Source organism: Drosophila biarmipes, chromosome X, assembly GCF_025231255.1.
Source record: "Drosophila biarmipes strain raj3 chromosome X, RU_DBia_V1.1, whole genome shotgun sequence".
Classification (NCBI taxonomy): Eukaryota; Metazoa; Arthropoda; class Insecta; order Diptera; family Drosophilidae; genus Drosophila; species Drosophila biarmipes.
The window spans coordinates 24,438,900-24,457,422 of NC_066611.1; the positions used below are offsets into that span (position 1 = coordinate 24,438,900).

At 49.9% G+C, this 18,523-nt stretch overlaps 1 protein-coding gene across 2 annotated transcripts; it reads left to right on the top strand.

The window, feature by feature from the left end:
• Positions 1 to 15,128: 15,128 nt before the first annotated feature.
• On the top strand, positions 15,129 to 18,045 carry LOC108027626 (segmentation protein Runt). Of its 2 annotated transcripts, none has more exons than XM_017099146.3 (2): positions 15,129 to 16,033; positions 16,516 to 18,045. In XM_017099146.3, the coding sequence occupies exons 1-2, from the start codon at positions 15,331 to 15,333 to the stop codon at positions 17,349 to 17,351; spliced, it is 1,539 nt and encodes a 512-aa protein (XP_016954635.1). In that variant the 5' UTR covers positions 15,129 to 15,330; the 3' UTR covers positions 17,352 to 18,045. The 2 variants fall into 2 exon arrangements, with proteins under 2 accessions (XP_016954635.1, XP_016954636.1); XM_017099147.3 differs by having other exon boundaries at positions 15,129 to 16,024.
• Positions 18,046 to 18,523: the final 478 nt, after the last annotated feature.

Below are 18,523 nucleotides of genomic sequence, written 5' to 3' on the forward strand. Positions count from 1 at the left end.
AAATGTATAACATAGTAATAGAACCATCACGAAGTACAACAATTTGATTGACAAATTAATCGTCCTTTTTCGCTGCAATCTCACTCCCATCAGGACATGGACTTAAGGGAGCCTATACACATATCCAGCATTTCCCTGACTGATTCCCATACCGATGTCGCTTTGGCTATCTTGTGCGATTTTTCCACGACTTAGACATGGCATATCTGAAAATCAAACAGATAAATTGCCGGCATTTTCCGCTCACGTGTGTGTACGCCTCACATGTGACCCCTTTGCAACCCTTTCTTCCCTGTGGGGTGGTGCTCCGGTTTTCTGCGCTTTTTTCCAGCCATGACAATAAATTGGCATTATTAGGCGAAGCGGCTCAGCGAAAATTGATTATTGACAAGAGTCGCACTAAGCGCCGTTCTAAGAGCCAAAGGAAAAGTGCACAAGCCAGGCATTACGGTTCGTAAGCGGTTTGAGCTGTCCTTGAAAATCCCACGACACCCCCTAAAAACGGGAGAAGCGAAGGGGAAACTTTGTCTGGAGCCGGTGATATATTGTGATTTTCCGTGGGAGTCGCAAAGGGTTACCAACAGTGATATTAAATAACATTAAAGAATAGGAATCTCATTACGAAATACTGATATCCATTCTTTGGATAGTAATTTAGTAATTGTAGTAATTTAGTCAAATCAAAACGCACAACAAAAATACCGTCTGTTATAAGCAGCTTTCAACCAGGGCTATCGATCCCTATCACTTCTTGGGACATTTATTTTTTAACCGAATTTTTCATTTTTTGCCAGGGGCTGTATCATCTTTTTTTTTTTAAATTTTTCAAACTTTTAGTTTTCAGATTTTAATGCCAAATGATTTGGAATTTGATTGCGAGCTCAACAAGGTATTACATTCCTCATTTCGCAACTTGACGACCGAAATACTGATATTTTGCTTAAAAATCAGGAGTTTTTTTGACGAAAAATACGTTTTTCCTTCACGCGCTTTTCAAAATGGATAAATCGAATCGCACGACAAGGAGTCCGAGTGCTGTGAGCCATTGACAAGGCCCCATCATTTTAGGGGAATTTATTTTTGACCAATTTTTGCAGTTTCAACTTTAGCCAATTTTAATGAGCTCATTATTCGGTGTGTCTCAGAAGTATTTTCCAACCGAAATCCGTTAAGTTCCTTGCGTACATCAGTGCGATAAGCCAGCAGTGTTCGGTGGGAAGAGGCTTCTGTGACACCGCTAACCAGAAAGGGTATATTCAGTCGCGACTCTTTCCCTTAACTTGCTTAACCCTTTCGTTTCACCCACCGCCCTGCATTAATTATGAGAATCCGTCGCCTCGAGAAGAGGGGTGTGAAAAACTTCTTAAAGTGCGCCGCTTGAATAATTGAGCAGGTCGCACACTTAAGGGCCCCCGCATAATTAATTTCAATTACGCGTTTTTTAAGGGCCAAAGGAGCTGCTCGCCCGTTCGTTGGCTTGACTTTCCCGATTTTCCCGTGGCCAGGGCCTGGCTACCTGCCCCTAATTTCGTTTTAATCCTTTCGCTAGCTGTACGCCACTAATCCGGCCGAATTTTACGGGTGCCGGCGGCCGAGGGACAATGGCATCATCTATAAAGATGACAATTGCAAACAACAATGACGACAATCGCGGCAAGGACAAACAGTAGTGCCCTACCACTTTTCGCCCTTTCCCGGTTTTCCGCCGGCAGATTTCCCTTTTCGCCGGCCTCACTCCTTTCGCCACTATTCATAATTAGTTGCAGGCAATTAAGGCAGCCCCCGCGGTCGCGGGCAAGGACACTCCTGTCCTCGCCCACCAGAAAATTGAAATGGAAATCGAAGTCCCGGGCAGGGATATGCACTGTGTGTGTGGAGAATCCTGGGCGTTGCCCCTAGCACTTTTGCGATTTTTGTTTACGCGTATTTTGAAAACAGCCGCACCCCTTTCGCCCAGTGATCCTCGGACTCAGCGCTCTGAGCCCCGAGTGCCTAATCCTTTGACTTTGACTTTCGATCCTGCCAGATCGCACCGCTAGTCCGGCTTTCCGGAAAGTGTGGCTTACTTTGGTTCCGCTCGGCCCTACATACGCGCACTCCGAAAGTCGGCAATTAACGCGGGTCCTTCGCCCGAAGTCCCGAAGTCCCGGTGCCCAAATCCCGATTCCCAGTCCCCGGTTCTGTGGGTGGGTACCGTGCAAAAGGGTTTAGTTTCAATTAGCCGACTTCGGGCGCGCCTCGTCGCAATGGGCAGCGAAAATTTGGGAAACGCGAGTTACGCGGGGCGGGGCGATTAGGAAAGTTTCAAAACATTCAAGTCAGTCGGGACCAGGGAACCAGGACCCAAGAAACGGTCCTTATACAGGGAAAATGCCTGTCAAATGAAGTATTTTTGAGGCTGATCGATATTTATTCGGCGTGTTGTACAATGTAGCTAAGACATATGAACGGTAATAGTATGACAGGTATGATGCAAACCGAAGCCAGTTAGTCCCAAAATATTTGTAACCCGTACAAAGGGTTTTATTTTGGATGGTAATTGTAAGCATTTTAAAAAGGGCCTTGGCTGGTAAGGTAAATATTTTAGTTCCATAGGCTAATTCAATCGATTTCACCGCGTTCGCCAGCTGAATCCCCTGCAAAAACAGCGCCGAGTCCCCCAAAACTGTCGCCGTTGTCACTTAATTTGGCGATTAAGTTTTATTAAATGTTGCAACTGGCAAAAACCGGCAAATGCCTCGTAATCCCCTGCGCCCAAGGCAAGCCCCGGGAAGGGCCAAAAAATAAATGGGAAGAACCGAGAGCAAACAGGGAGCGACACCGAAGCGAAACCTCCGCACCGAGTGTCAAATTAATTAAAATGTCAGCGAAATATGTTCAATTGTCGGCTGGTCAGATGGATGGGATCGGAATCGAAATCGGATTCGGATTCGGACCCGGACTCGGATGCGGATCCGGGACTCGGATTGAGGACTCGGCGACCACCGGGCTTAGCTGCGCCTGGCTGTCAAACGGCTTTTGGCCGGGCCGGAAGGAAGGAAGGTCGGAAAATTGTGAAAGGCAGGGCAGCGCCCTAGGCCAAAGTCGGGGGATCGGATCCTCTGTTGTCATATTTTCAATTTTGCAATCTGCCCGTCACTCATTGTCCGACTTTGTCCGATTTTCCGGGTGTGCTGGTGTGCTGGTGTGCTGGTGTTTGGCAATCTCATGCTCGTTGCCGTTTTCCTCCCTCCCCGCTCGGTTTCCCTCTTTGCCGTTTCCCGTTTTCCCATTTTCCGCAACCCCCATCAAATAGCCTGTGTGTTTTGTGTGTCCGTTAATGTGCATTTGACATTTGGCGAAATGAGAATCTGGGCAAATGATACGGATTTATGGCAAATTTGTCGAGCGATTTGTGTCGATTTACATGAGTGCCAAAGCCAAGTGGCCACTCAAGTCTGCCACACGGTTGCTGGGACTTTGGGCTGTTGGGATGGCTCCTGAATCCTGAATCCTGATGGCCCAAGTCGAGCTGTTATGTTAATGATACCCAGCCGACGCAAGGTCCTCTTTCTGATTCTGACGGACAGTTGACAGCGGTCAAGACGGGATTTGTTCTTCCTCAAGGCGAGTCCTGGCCACCTTTTCAACGGGCTTGTGGATGGGATTGTGGGAATTTGCTTATTTTAGTTTTGCAACAGTTAGGGGTTCATAACACTAAATCTATTCGGTTTTATGGGATTCCTAAAAACAATGTGGGTTTCTTCTCCTGGAAATAGAAGCAGAGTTTAAAAAGCATTTGTCATATACATGGTACTAGCATCTACTATGATTTTGATACTATAATTGTTTATATTTTTAACTGGCTTTCATTTATATTTTTAAGCAAGATAGTTAAAAATACCTGACTAGAAAGGCTGTGCTTTTATTTTTATATAAGGTATTAAATGCGCAGCTATCAGTATCATTACCTAAGTTCTAAGAACAAGACATCATAGTAAGTATTATTATTAGTTCTTCCCCTCTCTTATTTTTCCCAAAAAAGAACTAAGACCTTGCCTTTTCCACAACAAGGTTTTTGAGCGTTTATTACTCCTTAACTAGTACTCCCTTAACCATGCGCAACTATACAAAGGACTGTTATCCCTTTCTCCGGCACTCATTGAAGAAGGCAACATTACATGAGCGCAGATTTCCGCGGAAAATTAGAGTTAGCACTGCGACGCTCTCTCAGTTTCCCTGCAGTTCCTCGGCATTTCCCACTTTCGCCAAGAGCTCGCAAGTCAAGGACACTTTCCCGCTAACTCTTGCCAATCCCTTCCATCCTCTGCAATCCTTCCCTTTACTTGCCCTTCCTGCTTTCCGGCTAACTCCACTGCCGCTTATATAACGTTGCGTTTTGTTAAACAAACCATAAAAATTTGCAAAAAGTGGACAAAAAGTGCGCGGGGGTGTTGGTGCTCGAGCGAATCCTTTTCGCCCTTTGTCCTTTCGCAGGCGGTGTTGTTGCTGTTGCTGCTTGGTTTTGGCGAAAAATGTTCAACTGTCGCGGAGTTGGGAGTTGAGTTCTGAAGTCGACAACAATGGTAGGTAAGTGTGTGCTCGCCGGTGGGAGTGGGCGAGGGCACTGGGAGAAAGTGCGGCACGTTGTGGGAAGAAGGTGATTCCAAGGCGAAGATAGGTGTGCATAGTGCATTTTCAGGTCTAATAGCCCTTACTGTGATTTTTCGATACAACTTTTGTGAAATGAGTACTAGTGCCAACAAAAATAATATTTTGTTGAGATCATCTTAGGATGATATATATTTAAAAAAAGTATAAAACAAAGACTCAGCCATAACAAATATTTCTTTCTCGCCATCATATCTTCCTTAAAAAGACTTCATAGAAATGCGTCCATCCTGTTGTTATAACTGAGATTCTTCCTAACACTTTTCGAACGACAGACAGCTACCCCTTTTTCGAGCAGTGTCTGAAGGAGTTGCCTTCGAGTTCGGCAATTGTTTGGTTTACTGAATGCGCCATAAAAACGTCAACGGAATTCGCAATCGCAATCACCTTTTGTGCCGCTTGAGTGTTGCCAAACACCCAGCCACACCCTCCGGCGAGGGCCTTCCCCCACTCGGCGCCCCTTCCGCCCGGCCACGACTCCTTGTGAATGCAAATGGAATGACAGCCGGCAAGGACGTTGCTGACAAACCCGAAACGCGAGAATGTCAGCGAACAGGGCCAAGAAGGTGGAAGGCGGAGGGCGGGAGCAGCGGGCGGGCGGCGGAAAGGAAAAGGGGAAATGGCAGTTGAGCACTTGCAGCCCCGGAAGGGATTACTTTGCAACGGGAGGCGCGAATAAATAAACAACAGCCGAACACGGAACGCTTTGCATACTGAACTCGACTTTGGGGGTAGCCCAATGTAATCATGCTAAGCACACAAGCGAGCTGGCGAATTTCCCGGGACTTAGAGGACCAGGGGATACCTTGGAAAAATTCCAGATATGTTCGGGGGCCTAAAATATCGTTTTAAGGTTTCTTGATAGTAGTATTAAAAGGTATAGCCTGTTTAGTATAAGGTAATGCTTAATAAACTCCAAAATTAATGGGTTAAGCTGCTCAACAATATATTTTCACCTCAGATGTGCCTTAGTTGTGTCATGACGCACAGGGACGTAAAGCTACGAGTTCATGCCCCCCGACACCCTGTAGAGAACCACGGAAATCGCAGCCCCCGCCACCTGTGATTGTGTGAAGAGCCTTATGCAATCGGCGGCCATATATTATGACACCTGCGAGCCCGGGCCCAGATCCCACACCTCGGGCGCCAATCCCAGCTCGTGTGCCAAACAAATTACATGAACATGAGAGTTTCCAGCGATTATGCGCCTTATCGGGGGAGTACTCCGACTCCGCTTGGGGTTTACTTCCAGCGGTCTGCGGGGAGCAGTTTTGGTTTCGGATTCGCAGGGGGGTCAATCGAATGCAAATGGCCGCAAAATGTACCTCTGCTCGCCGATTTCCCCATATCGAACGGCAGTTTGCAGGGGGTTCTTACAATTTTTTGGGAACCCTCGATGATAAAAATATCCTGATCAAATCTTCACTAATTTTAGGCGCTGGTAAATGTTGAGCCATTTAATGAAACGGTTGGGAGTGCGATTTTCGCAACTCCTGGTGAAATATCAAGCGAATTTGCACATTCCCCCACCCGACTACTGTCATAAGTCCCTTTGTGCAAACTTTTCACGCCGGCTGGAGGAGGTCGCGTTTTCCATTTTCCATTTTCCACTTGCCGCCCTCCTCGCGCCCTGTTTGTTTTTTATAGCCCAAGTGTTGGCGTTTTTGATTGTTTACCCCGCAGTTTTTGTTGCCTCTTTTTGACAAATAAAATGTCAAATTATTAACACAACAAGAACTCCCCACTTCCTCCGTCGTTTCCTCCTCTGTTTATTTTTTCTGTTTTTGCTGGCCCTAACGAGCACTGCCTTTGGGGGTTAGAGTGCAGCACCCACCTCCTGTTTTTCCGGGTGTACGGAAAAATCGCGACATGTTGGCAATAAACAGCAGGTGGCGCTGGCAGGGAATAAAGAGGCGGCCCACAAAGGCAGGGCAGTTTTCCTCCGTCTGCTCCAGTTTGCTGACCAGTTTTTAGTGTTCTATTTCTTTTTTGGACTGCGTTTTTTGGAAATTTTTATGAGGTCAGTCGAGGGGCGAGAGTCGTTTAGGGATCAATCCATCATAAAGGCACGGCTCGAGAGCCGTCGACACCACCCGCCTCAATTAGTTCGAATCTGCGGCTCCCTCGGAATCTTTCGGGATCTTTTTAGGGCGAAAAAATTCGGAAATCCTCGACGACAGGATTTTTATTGCTCGAGCAAAACATGCAAAAAAGTAGGACACCGCGCGGCGGGAAGCCCGAGGGTCCTTTATGGTCCCGCTCTCGTTTTACACTTCTTAGGTAATTTTTAGGCCAATTTCCATGGGCCATGAATGAAGCAGCGCAAAAAGAGCACAGCGTCCGAGTGCCCATGCTAAGTACAAAAAATTCCCTCTAAGCGGCGCAGGAGGAACAAAAAATGTAAATGCAAATTATTACGCAAGTCCTGCGGCTTCTGAGAATTTCGCCATTTGTAGGTCGGTCCTGGCTGATTTATGAGTGCCTCGCCCGTGGACGGGGACCTGATCTAGATCTGAATAATTTTTATGATTCTTTTTTAACAGGCCCGGCCATAAACGGCCGAACAGAGGCGCGCAGAGGAAAAAACTGTAGCAAAGTTGAGGAATCCTGCTCTGCTTTTCCGCATAATTGCTGCACAGGATCCTCGTCCTTCGCTGGAAGCGATCCCGGCCATTGTGAGCCCATAGAAAAAACGACGGCCTCACAAAAAACTGCACTAAAAATTGGTCAAAAAACTGGAGCAGGCGTTTTATGGGCGCGGCCCATTGTGCCACTGGCTTTGGCTTTTTAGCCACAATTTCGATCGTCCTTTGTCGCGCTGATCGCCTCTCTTTTGGCCCTGCGGTCAAGGTGTAAAAAAGTCGAGCAGTGTTCTTGGAGGATTCAATGGGAGAGTGGTCGAAGGTCGATTATTTTATGGGTTGCGACTATGTTGGTTTCCCATCCCACTCAATAAGCATTGGATATTGTTTTGTTTATTATTTGCTAAGGCATTTGTTGGAAGGTGAAGAGGGGGTCACTACTTTGAAACCTAAGGTAGCCGAAAAGGGGATACCTTACTCTTTTGGGACATTTTCCCCGGAGTTGTGACCCAACCTTCCTCACCCCATGCCGATTATAGCCGTCGTAGCCCTGCGTGGTCCTGAGTGTTTGGTGCGCCGACCCCCATTGTTTGTCGCCTGATTAAATGCGCGTGCTTAAAGCGAGGCGCGAGTTAATCAAGCATTTGGCCAAGTCAATATTTTTTTAGCGGCCCACACCATTGACAAACTGTCGCCCACTCGCGCCCTCTCTCTCCCGCCCGCTAGCCCCGTCTCTCTCTGTGTTGACCAATAACCAACCACGGTTAACCAGACAAAAGGCCACAAAAATGCCACGAAAATCCCAAACTAAAATTGCACACAAACAACAGAACGGCAAACAAATGGCTTAACCCCACAGTGCCCACCCGGCGGGCCGAGCCCCAAGAGAGGGAGACGGCGATAGGCGTGCGAAGGAGACGGCACTCGCCGAGAGTGAGAGAGAGAGCGTAAAAAACTGCGCAAGTTGGGCATAAAAATTCAAGGCAATTATGCACACAAGTTGACAACTTCCAGTGAGAGGGGTGGAATGTGATGGGGGCCAACGAAGAGCACTGCTAAAAATCGGGGGTCCTTTCAGTGCTTCACCTGAAATGTTTAGATAAGTATGAGAAGGAGTGAGGTTCCACGTTTCTATGACTACTAAAATAGAATTGAGAAAAAACCTATTGATATTGGCTTAACATTTCCAGTATTAAACTTAAAGCCAAAATACATCTTAAAGTAAAGATTTAATTTATTTGTTGGTCATACCTTTGTACACTTAATATTTTTGTAACTTTACGACCTGTTTTCCACTTGCTTTCCTTTCGGTGCACCCAAGTGTCAATAATGGCGCTGAGAACTCTTTAATGTCGAGCGCTGCCTCCTTGGTACTTTTTCAACCAGCCCCCTCCACCCCATTTGCGTTCTCCGTCTCGCTCGCACCCCGGCCTGCCGTCTCTTTCCCGCGCAGAGATGCTTGAAAGTTACGACGACTTTGGCCAGAAATACAAACCAGCAAACCGCGTTTTGATTTGCAACCCTTGGCGGGCTAAGACGGCCGACCAGAGGAAAAACCAGAAAAGTGGGTGGAAAATATGGTTTAACCCCCGCCCCGCGGCCCACTCGCGCCATCTCGCTCTGCATGCGGCGCCAAGGACGAGGACCACAGGACCTCTCTCTCTGGCAAAGCCAAAGCCAAACTAGTTTTGTGGCCGCAGCTGCCGCAGCCCTTAACCCCCGCGCGTCCCCAGCCCGCCCAAGGACCACCCCTTTTAACCCACTCGGTGTCTGGCTTTTTCGGGGTGGAATCACTGGCAGGGGCAGCAGCAAAGCCAGAAATAAAAAGGAAAACAAGAAGTGCAAAACTGAAACACGGCGCTCGGCGGACGGAGAATTTTCCAAGACGCGCTCTCCGCTTTTCCAGCCAGAAAGAGACGCCGGTGCCCGAGGGAAAGAGAGAGCGATGCAAGCTTGGTAAAAAAGAGTTGTCATGGGGCCGCGAAGGGGCAGGGGCGTCCGCTTCAAGGGGGATGTACAGAGGAACCTACGCTCCTTTTGTGAAGCTAATATTAACCAAAGACGGATAGTATATACACGCTATGGCGAAAAGCCAATAAAAAGTAATCCCCAACAATGAAGCAAAATAATTTGCAACATTTAAAAGGTACTCTAAGCCCCCTTCAGCCTGAGCCCCTGCTGGGAGAGGGAAAAAATACAAAATAGCTGAAAAAACTGGGGAAAATGGCCGGAAAAAACGCAAAAATGTGGAAAGCCAGGGCGAGCCGGGGAAAGCGGCGGGGCCACGTCTCCGACGGTTCAAGCCGCCCGAGCCCAACGAGTCCTCGCGATACCCTGCAACCGAACTTCTGCGGCATATGCCGCCCTCCAAAATGGCCGACAATTGCGCGAAACCTGATACCCCGGCTGAGGAGTGCGTTTTTACATATCGAATGGGAATAGATCTGAAAACTGGTTCCCGGCTTCCTGGTTTCCTGCCCGCCGTCCAAAAAGGGGTCGCAATCGCATTGAGGACGCCCTCGTCGGGCGGCCTTAACGGATTTCCAGCTCTAATCTGCACATTGTCTGTCCATCAGATCTCGAGGGCATGTGTGTGCGGAGCGTGCTATTATGTAAGCCCGCGACTCCGGTGCACATACGAGCATGTACGTTGACAAGAAGTCAGCGCCGGGAAAGAGGGTTTCTGAAGCGCGAACGGGGCTGGGGAAAGCGGAAAGCGGAAAACGGCAAAATGGAGGATCGGTTGGTGGGAAAATGTGGTGATTACCAACGCGATGGGAGCGAGTTTAACAGCCACTTGCCAAGAAACCCATTTTCAATTCCCATATAGCAACAAAAAATAAATAAATACACTGCAAGAGCATAGATAATTCCATCTGCTGATATCATTAACATAAAAAAACTGTTAAACACTCAGGTGATCAAGGAGAATATCGTTTGGCGACTGATATGAATAACATAAAAAATCTTTAGAAGATGAAGGTGGAGAGTGTCCTTTGATCAAGGCAGCCCAAAACACGACCGAAGATCCTTTGTTGTGCCAACAAACAGAAACAACTGCGCACTCCTCCGATTTTCCATTTTTCTCAGTTTTTTGTGCACAATTTGTTGATGACATTTGTAACAATCGCCAGAGATCATTACGATTTGAACGCCGATCGGACAGCTGCATTTTCCCCCGCCAGCCATCTTCTCACACGAGTTTCCCCCTCGGCAGCGTTTCCATCTCGGCTAATTGTCGCGGGCCCGAAGAAAGTCCATACAAAATGGTCACGGATCGCTACTGCCAAACATCCATTGTTGCGAGGCAAGTAAAGCGAAGGAAAGTCGGGGAAAGCGGGGAAATCGAGGGAAATGTGTGTGCAAACAGGGAGCAGGCGATCGCTGAAAACCCAATGACATGTGACCCGGGCCCGAGGAGCCGGCCCAGAAGCAGTAGCGCACACGGGCCAAGGAGCAGCTGGCAGCCGGAAAAGTGTGTGGAAAACGGTGGGTACCCAGCCAATGCATGGACACCTCACCAAAACACAATTTTGTGGGAGTGTCGCAAAGGCAGGGAAAAATAAAGGCAAAAAGAAGGCAGAGAAGCAGAAGGAAACCCGAAACACACTCATTCCCCGTTTTCCACCACACGAAAGCAGCGGAAAAACACCCCCAAAGGCAGAAAAAATCACTCAAACAAGCGTTTTCCAATGGAAAGTGGTGAACCGGCTGTGGTGTAATTTTTTTCGAGGGTTGAAGGCCGTCGGGGGAGGGGGCGGGAAGCCGTCGACGTCGCTGCCGCGGCGCTGCCAGCGCCACAACCAAAACAACAAACCACAATTCACTTACACAGCGCCGCAGTCGCAGTCGCTGCGCTGCCCGCTTCCTCGCTTTTCCACTGCCATTTCTCGTAAATAAAAAACAATCTCAAACTGGCGGGGCGAATGGCTAAATACGCTTTTTGCCAAAGGGCCTGGCCCATATTTTTTTGAATTTTAAGCTCAATTTTTTGACATTTTAAAAAACAGATGATGTGTACCTAGCAAGTTCCATACTTTTCCTCGCCCCGCAAAAAAGTAGTAACATTTGGGTCAATGATTTTTTATTCCAAGCTTAAATAGACACGTTTACTGTTTTTTTCCCTTTACGACATTAATAAAAACGCCTATGATTCAATACACAATATGGCATTCATAACTCTACCACAATTTATTTAAAGAGTCTGTAACATTTGCCAAGAACCTGAACATTATGTGAGCCCAAGTTCTATAGAAATCAGCGATATATCATTTTAATGGTGTATGTGTTATACACAATGTAATTTATTATTATTTTCTGTTCTTAGTTACTACTATAGAGTATAGAAATGTTTCTCGACAGTCGCCTGTGTTTTTCCTCGGCTATGCCTGTGAGAATTTCCCCTGCGCCACTGGAATTTCCACGGTGCCCGCGTTTTCCACTCCTCGCTGGTGCTTTTCAAGGGACTCCTGGGCTCCGGGATCCTTGGGCTCCTGCGTTCAGTGTTGCCTAGCTAGCGGCCGGGCGAAGAGCTCCATGCAGAGGGGCGGAGCCACGATCGCCGCAGCCGTCTCTCTCCTCCACCCCTCTCGCTCTCTTTCTCTCTCGACCGCTCTATTAATAAGTCATCCCCTCCGGAGGCCGTCTGCTCACCACCGGTTGGCCGATCTCTGCGGTTCCCCAACCCTCGATCGCAGCTCCCTCTCTTTCGTTCGCCAGCGCCCTCTCTGTCTGCCGGGAGGGAGGGGCCTTATAGGCAGTGCTGGTCGTTGGGGGTTGCAGGCGGTACTCGAGGCAGGACTCAGGGATCTCTCAGCGATCGCAGTTTCGGTGGCAAGTCACTACGGAATTTGCATAGGCGAGGTTGTACTTGGGTCCGGGAGATTGTGTATCTCGTAGATATCCGATGTTTGGCGGTCTGTGGGGTAAGTAAAAGTACTCTTGTTATAGTTGTGATGGTGATCTATGCATTATCCAGCACTCTTAGCCCTAGAAACACACCTTCCTGGTGTAGATGCACTCCTGGAAGCTAATCCCCATCGCCTAATCCCGCTAAAAAGCGAAACCCGCCGAGTTTTGTGGGGCAGGTAGGAACTGTCATGTGCTGGTGGTTATTATTTCTGGTCCCATATTTACGACCCGTGGCGGCGGCTAATCGGCCAAAATATTTGCGGGGCGTGCTGGTTAATCCGCCGATTGACTTTTATAAGCAAAGGATTAGGGTTGCGTGGTCGCACTACCTGTTTCGAGGCGCTGTAGAGGCGGGCGTCAGGTACACTGCAGAGGAACTCCTGGCCGACCCGTAGGTTTTCCTGTTTTTTGGGGCCGCAAAAAAGCAGCCGAGGGCCCATAAAAAGGGGTGATCCCTGGCTCCTGTGGGCCTGAAGAGCCTGTTTATGGGCAGCGTGTATGGGCAGCGGGTCCTACCTGGTGCTGGGCGATCCTGCGGGTCCTGCGATGCGCGTGCTGCGGCGGCTTCTGTCGCACAGTGCCGAGGAAGCGCAGCAGGATCCAAGGAGCGAGGACAGTGCGCCGATTTCCCGGGAATCGAGAGTCGCGTCCTTGTCGCACGCCCGCCCGCCAACCTGCCCTGCCGTAGCGGCCCTCTGTCCCGGGCCGCAGAAGGAGTCGCTGCAGGGACACGAGGTCCTTCGCAGCGAGCGGCCGCGCACGTACAAAGGCAGCGCTGCCGCTTCACTGGATTTAGTGGAAGTGTGCGTCCACGATGTCCAGCTGAGAGCGGCGCGTTCTCGCGACATTTTGGTTGGTCTTGCCTCGTGGTTCCCCTCCCGAGGTAGCCTCCCCCACCTCCACGCCTCCCCACCCCGAAGCCTGGAAAAGCCAGCCCTGCCCCGACACGCCGTCGAAAAATCGGAGGTCCTGTGTGGCCTCGTTTTTAAGGTTGTTTTGGTGGGCCGCAATTTTTCGGCCTGTCAGGCACTTGATTTGAGCTCCACCGCGAAAAATACGCACTCACTGGCTGTCGAAATATGATCGTAAAGGTTTTTGGTGACTAAGGAGTAAAAGCTTTTAGAACAGTTTTTATAGAACCAATTACCAGGTTGTAGTCTAAAATATCATAAATCTGTAGTTATAGTAAGTACCAAGAGTGGTAAAAGTTAATATGTAAGGCTATAACAAGATGTTGAACAATGGGTCCGCATAGAATCACATTTATTTTTTAGGACAGAAATGAGGATGCATTAAGATTGAAATCGAAATGTGACACAGCTCTCGGCCGTGTCCTCCGAGCATCACACTTCCGGACCAGATCCAATCCGATCAGCTAGCTAAGCCTGATCCAATCAAGGATCGGCGATCGCAGGCAGCGAAAACGGATATGGAAACGAGATCGCAGGGGATTGCGCCACACAAATATTTACACGACTAATCGCCAGATAATCGCCCGATCAGCATTAGGATTAAGTCGATCCGATGATAGTGCCCGGCGCAGACCGGACCTCACAATGGGTGTTGGTGGGACAGATCCAGATCGGAGATGGCGGATCGCCGATCGAGCTGCGAGATCGGAGACCCGAGTAAGCGTGGGCGGAGTCGAGGTAACATTGGGCAACAATGGCTGTGGTGCGGGATCAGGGTGCCGTAATATGATCATCGACGGAGCACTAATTTCTGGGACATTGATAAGGAGTGTTATTCTATCCAGCTTAGGCAGTCTCTGATCGATTGAGAGAGAAGTAGCTATGACAGTGGGAATGGATCGCTGACATATATGAGCCCGAGAGACCGCAATGAATACTTTAAGATTAGATAGCACTTGAATCATTAAGTGTAGAGCTGACCTCAGCACTTTTAACACTAGTTTTAGTGGCATTGCCTATCCTGCCAAGCGATGTTATATTTGCAGATATAAAATGACCCCAAGCTCAGTTAGATGCTCAGGATTCTGCAGATTCTTGACCCCCCTAATATCCCAAGACCCCAAGATCAGCCTCTGAGTGGCGAGGACTCAAGGCTGGCGTGGCTTCCGATCCCCTTGTTTTGCGATAATATTTATGATAATTTCGCCCCTGGCCCCTCCTCCCACCGGCTAATTGAGTCCTCATGTCCTGTCGGCAGGACGCCCTGGCCGGCCCTCCCCACCCCTCCGCTCGGCCGTGGGTGCCTACCTGGGCCGCCCCCCTCGAGGACGCCCCTCGGCAGGAGGGCCGGCAAAACACGCGCGCCGCTGGAAGTGGAAAACGGGAATCTGTTGCACGGCCGTTCTCCTCGGCGTGCGTGGCGCGGCGCAAGGAGGAAAACTGAAAAAATGCAAAGCGAAGAAAAGGAAAACGCACACATTTCCAGACCGCCCGTGGGGCAGAGAGGGAGAGCCAGAGCCGGAGCCAGAGCCAGAGCGAGAGAGCGGAAAAGCCTCGGTGTGTTTCTTTTTGAGTTTTTCTCGGTGCCATTTCCAGGCCATCCCTCTCTCGCTCTCGCCCGTGCGATTTTCCTTTTTCCGCCTTTATTATTTCTTTTTTCCCTTCTGGCCACAAGTAACAAGCGACTTCTCTCTCGCAGCACACGGACACAGCCACACAGGCACACGGACACACAGACACACAGACACACGAACACACACGGAGAGACCGCAATGGAAAAATGGGAAATTTTTTGCTGTGGTTGTTGTTGCGGCGGCAATGGTGGTTGCTCGATATACCGATGTGCGATGTACATACCTGCTCGCCGGCACCCTTAGAGCGCGCCTGTGTGCGTAGGTAGCCACCGCACCACCACACCGCCCAGGACCACGCGCGAGAGCGGGACGGAGCCGGGGCGAGCGAGCGAGACGGGCGCCGGGCGGCGGCAGCGACGCCGGCAGAGGCGGCGAGCAGCGCATTCCACTTTAAATACTGCCAACGATCGCAGCAGAGAATCAGTTCACTCAGCGACTTTAGCGTGTCGAGAACGCACTGAGAGATACCGATTGCGATTCCGAGTGTTCGAGAGCCACAACGACCGATTCGAAACCGCGAAATTCAAAACCCAAACCAATTTTTTGCAAGTGACCCGCAAACAGATACAAGTGAAGTGAAACGCACACAGAGATACAGCCCCGAGAGACACGCTCCCAAGGATTACTTTCGGATACGACGAGATGCATCTGCCAGCGGGTCCAACGATGGTGGCCAACAACACACAGGTCCTGGCCGCAGCAGCAGCCGCTGCCGCCGCCGCCGCCGCGGCCGCCGCGGCACAGGGCAATCCCGGCCAGAGCCTGGCCAACACCAGCACCCACTCGGCCAGCAGCACGGGCAGCTCCACGCCGGACCTCAGCACGAACAACTCCAGCTCCAACAACGCCAGCAGCCCGCAGCAGAACCCGGCCGCGGGCTCCGCGTCAGTGGCCGCCGCCTCCGCCTCCGCGTCCGCCAAGATGCCCAGCTCGATGACCGACATGTTCGCCAGCCTGCACGAGATGCTGCAGGAGTACCACGGCGAGCTGGCCCAGACCGGCTCGCCCTCGATCCTGTGCAGCGCGCTGCCCAACCACTGGCGCTCCAACAAGTCGCTGCCCGGCGCCTTCAAGGTGATCGCCCTGGACGACGTGCCCGATGGCACCCTGGTGTCCATCAAGTGCGGCAACGACGAGAACTACTGCGGCGAGCTGCGCAACTGCACCACCACGATGAAGAACCAGGTGGCCAAGTTCAACGATCTGCGCTTCGTGGGCAGGAGCGGCCGCGGCAAGTCCTTCACGCTGACCATCACCATCGCCACGTACCCCGTGCAGATCGCCAGCTACAGCAAGGCCATCAAGGTGACCGTCGACGGGCCGCGGGAGCCAAGAAGTAAGCAAAGTGAGTTTTTTAGTTTCCGTTATGTTTTCAGTTCGAACCACTCCCCCACATCCCCTTTCCCCAACACACCAGCCTTTAAAAGCCGTCAGAACCATCTAAACAGTCTCTCAGATACTATCTCAAAGATACTCAAAGTATTCCGCATACTTTATAAAGACTCCAAACTTATTTTATTTTGATCCCAAGACCTCAGCATCTCTTTGCCAGCCTTGATCTCAAGGATGTATCTCAAAGATACTCAATGTATTTCAAATAGTTTACGTATATACTTTGTTTTCATCATTATATGATCTTAAAAATCTTCAAATCTTGTAACCATGGAAACAAATACGAAAAGAACCCTGTTTATACACTTAAAAATGCTTATAAAATGACTTTAAAGGCGACCCTAACCCACTAAACCCCCTCCTCCTCCCTTTTTAAAAACCTTTGCTTCAAAGCCACGTTCCTTACTGACTTCCTGCTTTTTCTTTTCCTTCCAGGCTATGGCTACCCCCATCCCGGCGCGTTCAACCCGTTCATGCTGAACCCCGCCTGGCTGGACGCGGCGTACATGACCTACGGCTACGCGGACTACTTCCGCCACCAGGCAGCCGCCCAGGCGGCCCAGGTGCACCATCCCGCCCTGGCCAAGTCCTCGGCCTCGTCCGTCTCGCCCAACCCGAATCCCGCCGTGGTGCCCGTGTCTACCAGCTCCTCCTCGGCCGTGGTGCAGCCCGCCGAGTACCCGCATCCGCCGACGGCGGGTCAGGCAGCCACCATGATGCCGTCGCCACCAGGTGCTGCTCCGGCCACGCCCTACGCCATGCCCCAGTTCCCGTTTAACCATGTGGCCGCCGCCGCCGCCGCCAAGGTGGCCACCGCCACGCCCCACGCCTTCCATCCGTACAACTTTGCCGCCGCCGCGGGCCTGCGGGCGCGGAACGCTGCACTGCATCACCATGCCAGCGAGCCGGTGGTCAACCACGTCAGCCCCGCCTCCTCGCGCCCTTCCAGCTCCTCGCCCACCCAGCAGCACGTGCTCCTCAAGCTGAACACCTCCATCGAGACCAGCTCCATCCACGAGCAGTCGGCCAGCGATGGCGACTCCGACGACGAGCAGATCGACGTGGTCAAGTCGGAGTTCGACCTGGACAAGAGCCTGGACGTGGCGCCCCTGCGGATGCGCTGCGACCTGAAGGCGCCCTCGGCCATGAAGCCCCTGTACCACGAGAGCGGACCCGGAGCCGTCGTCCACGGGCGGCAGTCGTCGCCGGAGACGACCACCAAGATCAAGAGCGCCGCCGTCCAGCAGAAGACCGTGTGGCGGCCCTACTAAAAACTGATCCCGAGCGGAAAAACGGAAAAGCAGAAAAACAAAGTGATAAAACAGCGGCGGCGCAGAGCGGCAAGCGGGCAAAAATTATAATTGTGATATAGTGTTATAAGTTACCTCCGGCCGGCAAACGGAGCAGCCTCATCGGTTGACAGGATACGAGGGTATTCATCAGCAAGTCATCAGGAGAAATCACCAAGATAATGGATACTGTAACGGGACAGCGGATCCAGGACACGGACTCCCCCTGGACCTCAGACTCCGGCGAAGTTTTATGCTCGGACTCATAAAATCGTGCGACGAGTTTGAGTCACAGGCCCTCGTTTTTCACCCGGATTTTCTACAAATCCCAGCAGAAAAAACACTCATAGACCTAGATCCAGAATATTACCAAGAAAGCAACTTTAGTTCAATCGCGGTTCGAGCCATACAAATGGAACCCACACACCTTTTGTATATAGCTTACTAGTTGTAACACTCATTACTACTTTTTTTTTGAGAGCCTTTTTTTTCGATGGATAATACGCGAATTTAGCTATTTTTAATCTTTATGTTTAACTAGTCGTCTAAGCGGGAAATCAATTTTTTTGTCTAGCCGTAAGTTTTAGCGCGAAAAGAAATCTAACACAAAAAATCGAATTTGAAACAAAACCAAATAAAAAACAAAATCACACTCGAAAAGTATTTACAAAAAATATCCAGTACTTGTTTTTATTTCTTACATATTTCAGCGACACTTCCTTCCAGCCAAAAAGCACACAAACTGAGTTCTAAAAGGGGAAAATGAAAGGAATAGTATTTTTCAACTTAAAACATATCGAAACCGGATGGTACTCCTACTATAATAAGGTGACGAATTTTCGTATCCTTTTTTATGAACCCAATACTCCGGCATTGACTTAAAATGTATATTCATTGGATTTCCCCTTTAAAACACATTCGTCCTCTTATCGGAGGAAGATAGCACAGTTCCACGAGGAATTACCAATAAAGTGAGAAATTCCAAAACTGAATTATCAAAGCAAAATTGGTGGGAAAACCAACAAGGAATTAATAATTTCAATTGAACTTATCTCTCGAGTATATCGATAACACCTATACTGTGGTTGTCAGCTGGGGGGAAAATCCAAGTGTCCTCAAGTTTATTGCAGAATCTCTGTTCTTATCAATCAGAA

Coding starts and splice junctions, on each gene's coding strand:
- LOC108027626 (XM_017099146.3), top strand. CDS start 15,331: ATGCATCTGCCAGCGGGTCCAACGATGGTGGCCAACAACACACAGGTC. Junction 16,034..16,515: donor GGAGCCAAGAAGTAAGCAAA/GTGAGTTTTTTA, acceptor TTTTCCTTCCAG/GCTATGGCTACCCCCATCCC.